We start from the raw sequence: 12,543 nt of genomic DNA, 5'->3' as shown, positions 1-12,543 counted from the left end.
GCCCAGGAGTTGGAGGTTGCTGTGAGCTGTAATGCCACGGCACTCTACCCAGGGGGACAGCTTGAGACTCTGACTCAAAAAAAAAAAAAAAAAAAAAAACAAAACTCTGCTGCCTGTTTACAAGCTATGGAGTCCAGGAAAGGAGGAGATTAAGTGTCCCCTGTGCCCTGCTTTCTTGCTGGTCACATGGACATGAGTCTCCCTGGCCCTCCTGCTCTCTCTTTGGTATGCTCAACCCTCACTATCCAGTCAGTCTCTCACATTGTACTCACACATTCATGCTCCCCACGTCCTAATCCACACATGTCATGCACACGCAGGGCTCTCTCCATGCAATTATTATGTACCTCAGATCTCTTATGGGAAGGTACCTTAGGGGTGTCAGAAAGAGGCAGAATATGTATTTCAGTTCTCTGATTCACTTTTTTTCCTTTAGCTGGATCCCAGCATTTTTGAAAGTTTGCAGAAAGAGCGAGTAGAGGCTGGAGATGTGATTTACATTGAAGCCAACAGTGGGGCTGTGAAGGTGAGTAATGCCATCCTTGGACAAAGCGTTGTCCCGATGTGTTTGCCCTGGGTGACCGAGGTGACAAGGGAGTTGCCTTCTTAGGGGGTGTGGGGTATGCAGGGAGGGAGGCTGGTGTCTGTACGATGCTGTTAAAAGGTCAGTAGTTGTCCCTTTATGTATAATAAAGTTCACTTCCCCTTTATCTTCCTTCTTTAACCTTCTCATGATTAAAACAGTCTGTTAGAAAAATACTAAAACCTGTTTAGAGGGGGGTGTAGGGTGAGAAACCAAAACAACCTTAGTCATTTTCAAATTGAAATGTGCAGTGTATTTAATCTTCCTTTATCTCTTTGGTATTTTCTTCCCAAGATATATGCATGTGGGAAGGAGTGCTGCATTAGCTGGCATTCTTTTTATATCTGATTTTCAGTGTCCTGTACAGTGTTCCTGGCTGTTTAATGGATGAGCATAATACTTCATATCATACAATAAATCACCCACCTACAAAAGAGTCTGAACAGCTCCCTCCGTCTCCAGTTAATCTGCTGGATTTGCCCTTTATCGGGAATTGCATACAGTTAAAAGAAAGAGAGGGGGAGAAGAAATTTGGAGAAAGTATCAGATGTTTTTCAACCAGGTTTTTGGAGCCCAGCGATGAACAGATAGCTTCCTTCTCTTGGCAGCCGGGGAGTGGGGCATATTTGGAGTTTGTCAAGTAGGTTGTGAGCCCACGATTGGGAACTGAGACCTTTATCTCACTTAGCACTTTGCCATTTGGGGACTTGGCAGTGAGAACTCACCAGGCACTCATGTTTCTTTTTGCAGAGGCAGGGCAGGTGCGATACCTATGCCACAGAATTCGACCTTGAAGCCGAAGAGTATGTCCCCTTGCCAAAGGGGGATGTGCACAAAAAGAAAGAAATCATCCAGGATGTGACCTTGCATGACTTGGATGTGGCTAACGCACGGCCCCAGGTACTACCTTGATGCCTGGGTGACCTGGCACACTAGCCCTTTTGTATGTGCACTGAAGCTCTGGGAATGAATTGTCAGAGTCTTGCTGCTGCTTCTTGAGGCAGCCGGCTTTTTCTTTTCAGTAATGTTCAGCAATTAACATGGACATGAGCTGCAAGGGACTCCTTTGTTCTGATTCAAATGTTCAGTCACAGATGATTTCATGTCTATTGTCTCGTATCCCAGCCGAGCCTGGGCCCTGAGCTAGCCAGCTTCCTCTGTGGCTTCTCTCCAGCAGTGGGCTCAGGCCTGGGGTTCTTCGGGTGTTAATGGCAGGAGAGCAGGGGTGTTCTGCTTTACAGGATTCCTGTAAAAAATCCTCTAAAGTGTCCTTTACAGGCTTTCAGGGAGCCAAACCCCCAGTGTTTACCTTTGAGCTGTTGTCTGCTCCTCATGCAGATGCCTTGACTAATAAAATGTAGACAAGTATGTTATCACTTGATGACATTTCTGGGAAATGTCTGATTAAAAGAAACAGAATACAACTATTCCCTGCTGGTGGTCTTTCAGTTTGGTTTCATCTTTATCTTAGAAGAGAAGCCTCTTCCCTAGCAGGGAATAATGGGCTTTCTGTCTTAAAATTTGATCTTTGGGTTTTTTGTTCTTTTTGGAGCTTTGGTTAAGAGATTGCTGAAGACTTTTGGGCCCACAGGTCCCTTTGGTAGGTGGAATGGCTGTCCCCAAATCATCTTTCTGGGACCCTTGACCTGAGCAGAGTCCTGGACTGGGTGTCGGAGGTCGGGAACTGTGCTGCTCTATCCCTCACCAGTTTCGTTATGTTGTCACTTTGGGTCTCCAGGTTTTTGTGATTTGGGGTTCTTTGATTTTGAGTTTCTTCCTAGCTGGCAGGGCTGATTTGAAGATCAAATGTTGTAAGTCCTTAGCAAACATTTGCTGCCTTTAGCTGTTCATTTAATGAGTACCTTTGTGCCTCAGGGCCTTGTAATTAAAAAGTGGTTACTAAATACAGAATAAATGACAAAAAAACCCCACTGGCCCCTTCCTCTTGCTTACTGCCCTGATAGGAGTTGGCTGGAGGGTGCAGGTGAGTGGTAACCCTGTTACGCGGTCAGCCCTTCCAGAGGGACCAGCTCCCTAGACTGATAGCTCCAGTCAAGCACTTGGCTCCTGTGGCCAAATCTAATGACACGTGGAGACTTGGGAACATAACTGTGTGTGTCTTTACCCTTTTGGCCCCAGAGGACCACTGGGAGGGGGTCATGAGCCCAGTTGGAGTCAGTTGCTCTCTAGGGAGTATTTGACCTGAATGTAAATGACTGGGACCTTCCCAGGAAAGAGATGGGCATTCCTGGCGCATGGAGTAGAGTACTAGAAGAGCTTGGGAGTGCCCAGGTAGGGCTCATGTCCTGTGCATCTAACTGAAGCGTAAGGGTTAGAAGGAGATGGGGCTGGAGCAGGAGGCTGGGGCAGGCCCCGCAGAACTTAACAGTTCTTGTGAAAGGATTTTGTTTGATTCTTACGTCAGGGGAAACCTCTAAGGATTCCTCTATGTTTAGAAGTTTCTCAGACTTTCCAGGGGAGGTGTGTTAGAGTATCTACACCTCAGAACCCCACATGGCGTCAACATGAAGGACTGGGAGGATGCAGGGGACTTTTGCAGCTCCCTTAAAAAGCAGTACTGATTCTATAAGTCTTCCCTTATGCAGGGGGGACAAGACATCCTGTCCATGATGGGCCAGTTGATGAAGCCGAAGAAGACAGAAATCACAGGTAAGACAACAGCAAGGCCTGCAATCAAGGAGCAGTGGAGGCGGGGGGGAGGCAGAATTCTGACAAACTCTTCAGGTTTCTCTGAGTACATCTCCCAATCTGAGGTAGGGCCTTGGAATGGGGTTCCTTCTTAGAGTTTAGAACTTGACTCTATTCTCAGTCTCTCGCCATGTTTGGACGGCCATATAGCACACTATGTTTGCTCTGACCCGATGGCAGTCACTGTTTCTGGTCCCTTTGAGGTCCCAGCTCTGCAGGGCCCTCAGGTCCTGACTCCACTGCCTCGGCAGTGCCACCCTTGTCCCCTGTAGAGCTCAGGGCAGCTCCATGGACCACCCTGCCTGGCTTCCTGGGCACCCCGCAGAGCTCTGCAGAGGACACGGTGCTACTTTACATGAGCCTTTATTTTTCCCTGCTTCTCTTCCTAACTTCTTCAGCCCTCTTTTCTAATTACACCTATAGCTTTATCATTTTGAAATGTTAAACAATTTTTAAAGTTTTAGTCAGGGGAGCAACCTGTGCCTTTCCTATTAGAGTTGTCAAGAGCAGTTGCTGTCTTTTAATGCCTGCACCCTCCTAGGACAGCCTGCTGATGCTACGGTGGGAGACGCTGCTCAGACCTCGCTGCTGTCTGTGAGCAGTGCCCTCCTGATGATGGCACAGGAGCTGGTTTGGAGAATGAGCTCCGTGACCTTGGATGAGTTGTCCATTTAGGAACCCTGAGACTGAGGCTTTCTTCAGAGCTGTTTATTCCTTACAGGTTTTTGCTCAGAGAGGATTCTAAATGCACTATATTCTTAGTCCAGGCACTTGATTGAAAGTTAATTAACCTAAGCATTGTGGTACAAGACCAAAAGAAAGGGTCATTTACCAAATATAGAGCAGGAAGATTTGCATATGCCAACTTTCTTCACCCAGGACTCCCAAACTCAGTACCTCCCGGGTCAGACCAGGAGCTAGATTGGGTGTGTGGAGGATAGCCTGCTGGGGGTGTCGTAGGGTGCTAAGTACCTGCCATGAAAGTGTTCCCCTGAGGAACTGTGGTACAGACAGCCTTTTACAAATTTAACCAAACACATCTTCAGGGCAGGCTGCCAATTTTGTGACCTTTAGGTGTGACTAGGTGTGTTCAGATAATGACACTGAAGCCTGGGGTGTGACATGTCCTGCCTGGGGTCACATAGCTAGGAAGAAAACGGCTCCAAGTTTGGGTTTGGGTTGAGTTGCACATGGGGAGAAGAGAAAGGGTGATGGTCTCCCTGGACTTGGCGCTGATCTTGCTTCCCAATCCTTGCCTTCTAGACAAACTTCGAGGGGAGATTAACAAGGTGGTGAACAAGTACATCGACCAGGGCATTGCTGAGCTGGTCCCAGGTGTGCTGTTTGTTGATGAGGTCCACATGCTGGACATCGAGTGCTTCACCTACCTGCACCGGGCTCTGGAATCTTCTATTGCCCCCATCGTCATCTTTGCATCCAACCGTGGTAACTGTGTCATCAGGTAGGGTGGCTGCCTGCCAGCCATGAGGTTTTCCCAACTTCACCTGAGCTCGTTTGTTCCTCAGGATTTCTCTAAACCGGTGACATCATGAGTCAGGTGGGGATAAAGGGAGGTCATGTTGATTTTGAGGATAAACATGTCCAAAGTGGCTTGTCTTCAGCTTCATTTCCTCACAGTCACCAAAGGCAGCAGCTGCCTTGTCATTGAGTGTGAAGGTCTCCTGTGAGGTGTCTGGACTTAGTTGGAGTATGCAGAGGTGAGGGTTGACAGTAGATGGCGTTGTGTACGTAACTGCTTTGGTCTCATATGGGCTCTGGCGGGGATTCCTGGCTTCGTTTTTCAAATGAGGAAACTGAATAGCATCCTCGTCTAGCCTCAGAAAGGCAGGACCGGAATCCAGCTCTTCATGATACATATAACAGAGCCAGTAACACCCCAATAGTTTCTTTCCATCTCAAACCCGTTCTGAGTCACATTGGTACCTCCCCATCTCTAGGCCTGCTTCTGCAGCTGTGTTGACAACTGGCAGGTGAATGCTCATAGGCGCTCAGCCCTAGTTGGGCCCAGAGCTAGAGAGACTTTCCTGGGGTTCCCTTTTCTCCTAAGCACTCTCAAGGGCCATGAGCCCTAGAGGATATGCCACCATCCCATCTCTCAAGCCCAGTGTCACTGTTCTCAGGTTCTTCTTTTCTTTTTTTTTTGAGAGTCTCATTATGTCACCCTTGGTAGAGTGCCATGGTATCACAGCTCATAGCAACCTCACACTTCTGGGCTCAAGTGATTCTCTTGCCTCAGACTCCCCAAGTAGCTAGGACTACAGGCGCCTGCCACAACACCCTGCTATTTTTTTGTTTTAGCAGGTGCCGCTGGGTTCAAACGTGGCTGGCACCCTACCCACTGAGCTATGGCACCAGCCCAAGTTTTTTTTTTGAGACAGGGCCTCATTTTGTCATCCTCGATAGAGTGCTATGGCATCATAGCTCACAGCAACCTCAAACTCCTGGGCTCAAGGGGTCCTCTTGCCACAGCCTCCCAAGTAGCTGGGACTAGAGGTACCAGCCATAACGCCTGGCTATTTTCAGAGATGGGGTCTTGTTGTGTCCCTGTGTGAGAGAAGGAGCTCTCACAACCCAGTGTGAGGAGGGAGAGTTGACGTGAGTGGAAAGGTGGGAGATGAAGAAGAGGGACACACGTGAGACCGAGACACACGTGAGACCGAGACACACGTGAGACCGAGACACACGTGAGACCGAGACACATGCAACCAGAGGTGGGACTGCGTCGGGAGGGCTGTGCAGCCGATGGCTGCAGCCTGCCCTGAACCGTGGAAACAGCTTCATTTATACAGCATCTTAACCAGGTTGTAGAGATCTTAGCACACAACGTAGAGATCTAGAGATCGACCTTAAAGAGGAGAAACTGTGCGCTGGCTGATAAGGAGCAAAGTCTGCATGGGCTACGGGACTTTGGGCAGGTGGAGACTATGTTGTTAGAGGAGGAGCGTGATTGGGGGTCACCCCTGAGCATTTCCCAGGCTGGGGGCCCTGCCTGCTCCCCATAGGGTCTCACTCTTGCTGAGGCTGGTGAACTCCTGAGCTTAAGCCTCCCAGAGTGCTAGGATTACAGGTATGAGCCACTGTGTTTAGCCCCTGAATTTTGAATCAGGCTGCCCCTGCTGTGCAGGGGCAGCGCATTGAGTTATAGCACCTAGCTACTTTCAGCTCTTTTGTTTTTTGTTTGAACATCAGGGCCTGGTCTCTGCAGTGCTAGGTGTGTGGGGTGGTGAGGAGCCTCTTTTCAAGCCTGCAGCAGGGCAACATGCAGGCCCCGAGGCTGCATGCTGGAATGGCAGAGGTGGAGGGTTTGAAAGATGCCCTATGGCCCATGTCTTAGGACAGAGCTGGAGTCAAGCTGAGTTTGAAACCAAAACTGCTGATTTGCCTAGACTCACCTCTAAATGATGGTGTCCATATTGAAGATTCCAGCTCCATCTTAATGGAGAAGTTTTGCTCAGTAAGATTGTTGAAGTAGTGGATGCATTGGTGTGTGCTGTAATCCTAGGTGTGCTGGATCGGGAAGATCACCTGAGACTAGGAGTTCAAAGCTATGGTGTGTTATGATTGAAGCTATGAGTAGCCTCTGCACTGCAGCCTGGGCAACATAGTAGGACCCTGTCTCTAAAACAGTTGTCTAAAACTAGGTGCTGTACACCTAGCTCTGGGTTGGCCCCCCAGGGATTCTTGAAGTGCTCTGAGCACTACAATGTAACAATAGGTCATGCTTCAGTTCCCCGTTTCTTGCAATAGGATTCAAGTACATGATTCAAGTTCATATGGCAGCATCTTATGGCCACTCTGAAACCCCATAATGTTTAAACAAGACGACTGTCACATGTGATTCCTGTAGTCTTAGAGAAAGGCAGCCTGTGCCAGGTAGGCCAGCTGCTGGTAAGAGGAGCATAGCTACCAGGGCAGTGTCTGGAGACCAAATACATGTGGGCCTTGTGCCCAGTAAGTCTGGCGTTCCAGTGGTACAACCTTGGGCTGAATAGACTTGCCTTGCCTTGGTCCAGCCCAATTTTTTTCAGCTGGCTCAGTGAGTAGAAGTGCTGAGACTTGGACACATGGTGCCCCCTGCTGGTGAGCTCTGCTAACAGGCCACAGTGGATAACACAGCTGGGCAGTGGCCAGCAGAGCCTGGCAACTCTCTCCCCTCCAGAAGCAAGGTCTTTCATTTCCACCAGGAAAAGGTGTACAGGAAGGTGGCTTTGATCTCGGAACCTTCCCAGTGGAGACAAAGTTCTAGTCCGCCTAAAACCTGGGAGATCGGATCAGGGGCTGCCTAGAGTTTGAGGACTTGTTGCCAGGCTGCAGTTTTTGGCACTAAGTCCTAGAAGGAAATTCCTTTTAGTAGTAATAATAATATCAAAACAGTAATGATAAAAATAATAGCCAACAGTAATAGCCATCTCCTGTGCTACCTATCAGCATCACTCGTAGAGAGGAGCTGCCGAGCCTTCTTATCCCCAGTCCCACATCTGAACTCCAGAGCTGGAAGGGAAGGGAGAGGGAGGTGGCATCAGTCGAGGGCTTCTTCTGTGTTAGAAACTGTCCGGGGCTGTCTACCTGGCACATCTCATGGGACACCCGACAGCCCTGTGGGCGGCCGAGATTATCTCCAGACTCAGAAGGGAGGTGACCTTCTGTGTAGCTAGCCTTTGGCAACCAGTGATCAACTTTACCTTTCATGGACACTTCAGATGAGCAACACAGTGGAATCTGGTCTTTTGGGACTGGCTTCTTCACTCAGCATATTTTCATGGTACGTCCTTGTCACATAGCGCACATAGTACTGATTTCTGTTTTTGGTTGGGGAGAATTCCATTGTATAGAATATTTAGCACATTTTACTTACCCATTCATCAGTCAATGAATGTTAGTTAGGTTGTTTAACTATTATAAAAAACCGGTTCTGTGAACATTTGTATACAATATAGTATGTAGACATAATTTCTTACTTCTTTTGGGTATATACCTAGAAGTGGAATTGCGGGGTCAATTTACTTCAAAGTATTATGGGGTACAAATGTTTTTGGTTACATGGATTGCTTTTGTAATGCTGGTGTGAGGGTTGTAAGTGTGCCCGTCCCCCGTACTTGTTAGGTAGGTTTCCCCATGTCCTCCTCCTCACTTGGTCTTCACTGAGCTTTCCTTCCCTCTCTGCTCATCAGTTAGTTGAACTTTCATAGTGCGTACATGCAGTGTTTGTTTTTCCATTCTTTAGGTACTTCACTTAGGGTAATGGTCTCCAGTTCCATTCACATTGTTGCAAAAGGCATTAAGTCTTCCTTCTTTTTATTTTATTTATTTATTTTATTAAAAAATTTTTTTTTTTTTTTAGAGACAGAGCCTCACTTTGTCACCCTTGGTAGAGTGCTGTAGCGTCACAGCTCACAGCAACCTCTAGCTCTTGGGCTTAGGAGATTCTCTTGCCTCAGCCTTCTGAGTAGTGGGACTATAGGTGCCCGCCACAATGCCCGGCTATTTTTTTGTTGTCAGTTTGGCTGGGGCTGGGTTTGAACCTGCCACCCTCAGTACATGGGCTGGTGCCCTACTCACTGAGCAACAGGCATCGCCCTAAGTCTTCCTTTTTTATGGCTGACTGGTATCCATGCTATGCATGTTTAACCTTTTAGGGAACTACCAGACTGTTTTCTAAAGTTGCTATGTCATTTTACAGTCTCACCAACAATGTATGAGAGTTCTGGTTTCTCCATAGAGAAAGAGTCTCACTTTGTTACCCTCGGTAGAGTGCTGTGCCGTCATTGCTTACAGTAACCTCCAACTCTTGGGCTCAAGTGATTCTTTTGCCTCAGCCTCCCAAGTAGCTGGGACTACAGGCACCTGTCACAACACCTGGTTGTTTTTAGAGGTGGGGGGTCTCGCTCTTGCTCAGGCTGGTCTCAAACCTGTGAGCTCAGGGCAGTCCACCTGCCTTGGCCTCACAGAGTGCTAGGATTACAGGCATGAGCCACTGCGTCTGGTGTCTCCATATTCTTGATAACACTTGTTTTTGTCTGTCTTTTTGATTAAAACATCCTAGTGGGTTAGTGGGTATGAAGTGGTATCTTATTGTAGCTTTAACTTACATTTCCCTAATGTAAGAGTATAAGTCATCTTTTCGTGACTTATTGGCCATTTGTATATTGTCTTTGCAGAAATATCTATTCATGTCCTTTGCCCATTTTTTTATTCAGGTCATTTGTCTTTTCATTATTCAGTTATATGAGTTCTTTATATATCTGGATACTAGATCTTTATCATATATATGTTTTTTTTTTTTGAGATAACAGTTTTATTTTTGTCACCCTCAGTAGAGTGCTGTGGTGTCATAGCTCACAGCAGATTCAAACTCTTGGGCACAAGCGTTCCTCTTGCCTTAGCCTCCCAAGTAGCTGGGACTATAGGCACTCGCCACAACACCGGGCTATTTTGTTTTATTAGAGATGGGGTCTCGCTCTTGAACTCTAAACTCAAGTAATCCACCTGCCTCGGCCTCCCAGAGTGCTCGATTACAGGCACAAGCCACCACACCTGGCCTGATTTTTTTTTGAGACAGGGTCTTGCTCTGTCTTCCTGGCTATAGTACAGTGACATCAGTATGGGTCACTATAACCTCAGATCCTGGGCTTAGGCAGTCCTCTTGCCTTGGCCTCCCGAGTAGCTGGGTTACGACGATGCTTGCCACCACAGCTGGCTAATTTTTTTATGTTTTGTAGAGATAGCATCTTGTTGTTGCTCAGACTGGTCTCAAACTCTTGACGTTAAGTGAAACTCCTGCCTTGGCCTCCCAGATTGCTAGGATTACAAGCGTGAGGCACCACTCCTAGACCTTACATAAGATTTATAAATATTTTATCTTATTCTTTGGGTTGTCTTTTCAGTTTCTTAAGAGTGTCTTTTAAATTCTGAATCTGTTTTTTTCTTTTGTTGTTTGTATTTTTAGTCACATACCTAAGAAGCCTCTGCCTACTCTAACTCCGTAGAGTTTTATAGTCTCACCTCTTAGGTGTAGGTTTACAATCCATTTGGAGTTGATCTTTACATATGGTGTAAAGAAGACCTTGGTTTGCTTCATTCTGTATTTGAATATCCAGTTGTCCCAGAAGCACTTGTTGAAAAGACTGTTCTTTTTCACTGAATTGCGTTGGCAGCCTTGCCAAAAAAGTCAAATAGCTGTCTCTGTAGCACTCACATTGTGCCCACTTAGCCAAGGTTAAGTGGGCATAGGTGAGTTACCTTCACATTACCCAGAGAGGTGTTTACTATGCTCTCTCAGCAGTAAAGCTTTTTGTTATCTGTGTCCTTGTAGCAATAGGATTACATAAAGAATCAGTTGTGTAGTAATTCTCAAATAGGGGCCATTTTTCCCCCCTGGGGACATTCAGCAACATCTGGAGACATTTTCACTTTTCATGCCGTAGAGCTGCTGCTGGCATCTAGTGGGTGGCGAGATGCTGCAGAGTGCCCTGTAATGCACAGGACAGCCGCCTGTAGAAAGAAACATGTGGTCCATAATGTAAACAGGGTCAAGGTGGAGAAACTCTGAATCCTAAGTTAGGCAACCATCTTGCACACAGTAGGGATATCTATAGGATAAATTTCCAGAAGTACAATTCCCTTGTCCCTGAAGGTAAACCACACTGGATTCATAGGAGAATTGGTCTTGTGGCTTTAAAACTCCAAATTGTCAATCTGGAAGAGGCTTACTGATACTGTGTTTCCCCAAAAATAAGACACTATCTTATATTTATTTTTCCTCAAGAAGACACACTAGGGCTTATTTTCAGGGGATGGCTTATTTTTATTAAGTATAATACAACAATCTACATGTACATCAAATACAGTTAAGTCATCATCTTCTGGAACCCCTAGCTGTTGGCACGTGTGCAATAGGATGCCTGCAACCGCGGTTACCACACGTGTACCCACGCAAGTGTGAAGGGCTCAGAGAAAGGAGCTGTGGCAGATAAAGGTATTCCAGTCTTCCTTACCGCTCTGTGCTGAAATGCAGGGCGTGGCTATGCAGGGTATCCATTACTAGGTCTTATTATCAGGGTAGGGCTCATATTTAACAAAGGCATAGAAATCCTGCTAAGGCTTATTTTTTGGGTAGGACTTATTTTCGGGGAAACACGGTAATTTGGACAATTGCTGAATGATAAAATGTTAAAATCAGTAGTAGGCATAGGCCAAAGCCATGAATTACCTTCTGGGATACAAGACTAAATTTGTAATTTTAGACAAAGTATAATTACTATTAAGCTTATTATTAGCAATTTTATGATATAGTGTGGCCACCTTATTCAACAGTGATTGCCCATCCCACCGCTCCTGCCGTGGTCAGCACCTGACTTCAGAGCTGTGGGGAGGGGGTCTGCTCAGCTGGCCCAAACAGTAGTAGCACAGATCTTTCTGTGCCTCAAAGCTTAAAATACCACTGGTACATTTCCTAGGAGAAATTATGTACCTGAGATTCGTAGCTTGGATGAATCTCAAAAATGTTTTGTCATTAATTTCTGAAAAGTGCTCAGTAGTTCTCAGCAGCTTTTCTGTTTAAATTTTTAGTTTTATGGACTCAAAACTATAGAAATTTTCTTAATGCATTTTCTGTAAATGCTGTTCTTTGGAGTTTGATTAGGGAATACTTCATTTTTCTCTAACCCTTTCTACTTTAAACCTTTTATATTTGCTATCATGATTTATTATGGGTATTACTGAATTTTGGATATTTTTGTCTTGGGATGTTTTAAATGGCAAAGTTGAGATCATCTTAAAGTTTCCTTAGAATTCCCAAAACAACTACTAAGTAAGACTTTCCAAAAATTACTATGGCCTAAATGAAATTAAATAACTAAAAATTAAATATGGTTTTAACGGTTATTTTGCTGAATATGAGGATTGCAAGCATGACAGTGAGATTTGAATCGTGGCAGAATTTAATCATTATAATTTTTCTTAATTTAAAAAAATATTTGTTACTGAAAAGATTTTTTTTTCTAAAATCTTTTCTCTAACGTTAATACTTGCATTTGGTATTAGTCTGTATTTCCCTATTTACTTGGAAAAGGTTTTTTAACATTAGATTTAACAATTATTTGTTGTCATCTCATTCTTCCTTTTGAAATGTTTTTCTTTTTTTTGAGACAGAGCCTCAAGCTGAGCCCCTGGGTAGAGTGCCATGGCTTCACTGCTCACAGCAACCTCTAACTCCTGGGCTCAAGCGAGTC

The 12,543-nt window shown here is 45.7% G+C and overlaps 1 protein-coding gene across 1 annotated transcript in view; it reads left to right on the top strand.

The window, feature by feature from the left end:
• The window catches only part of RUVBL1 (RuvB like AAA ATPase 1), a 45,773-nt gene that overhangs the window by 24,320 nt on the left and 8,910 nt on the right, over positions 1-12,543 (top strand). The window contains exons 5-8 of the mRNA XM_003796192.2: positions 437-526; positions 1,334-1,483; positions 3,190-3,253; positions 4,556-4,754. Coding sequence (XP_003796240.1) covers positions 437-526; positions 1,334-1,483; positions 3,190-3,253; positions 4,556-4,754 — 503 coding nt within the window. The remainder of the gene's footprint in view (positions 1-436; positions 527-1,333; positions 1,484-3,189; positions 3,254-4,555; positions 4,755-12,543) is intronic.

The sequence above is a fragment of the Otolemur garnettii genome, unplaced genomic scaffold (genome assembly GCF_000181295.1).
Source record: "Otolemur garnettii isolate 467f Iridium unplaced genomic scaffold, OtoGar3 scaffold00101, whole genome shotgun sequence".
In the NCBI taxonomy this organism is placed as follows: domain Eukaryota; kingdom Metazoa; phylum Chordata; class Mammalia; order Primates; family Galagidae; genus Otolemur; species Otolemur garnettii.
Note: the sequence above shows the minus strand (reverse complement) of the source record. Positions and strands in the feature narration are given on the sequence as shown.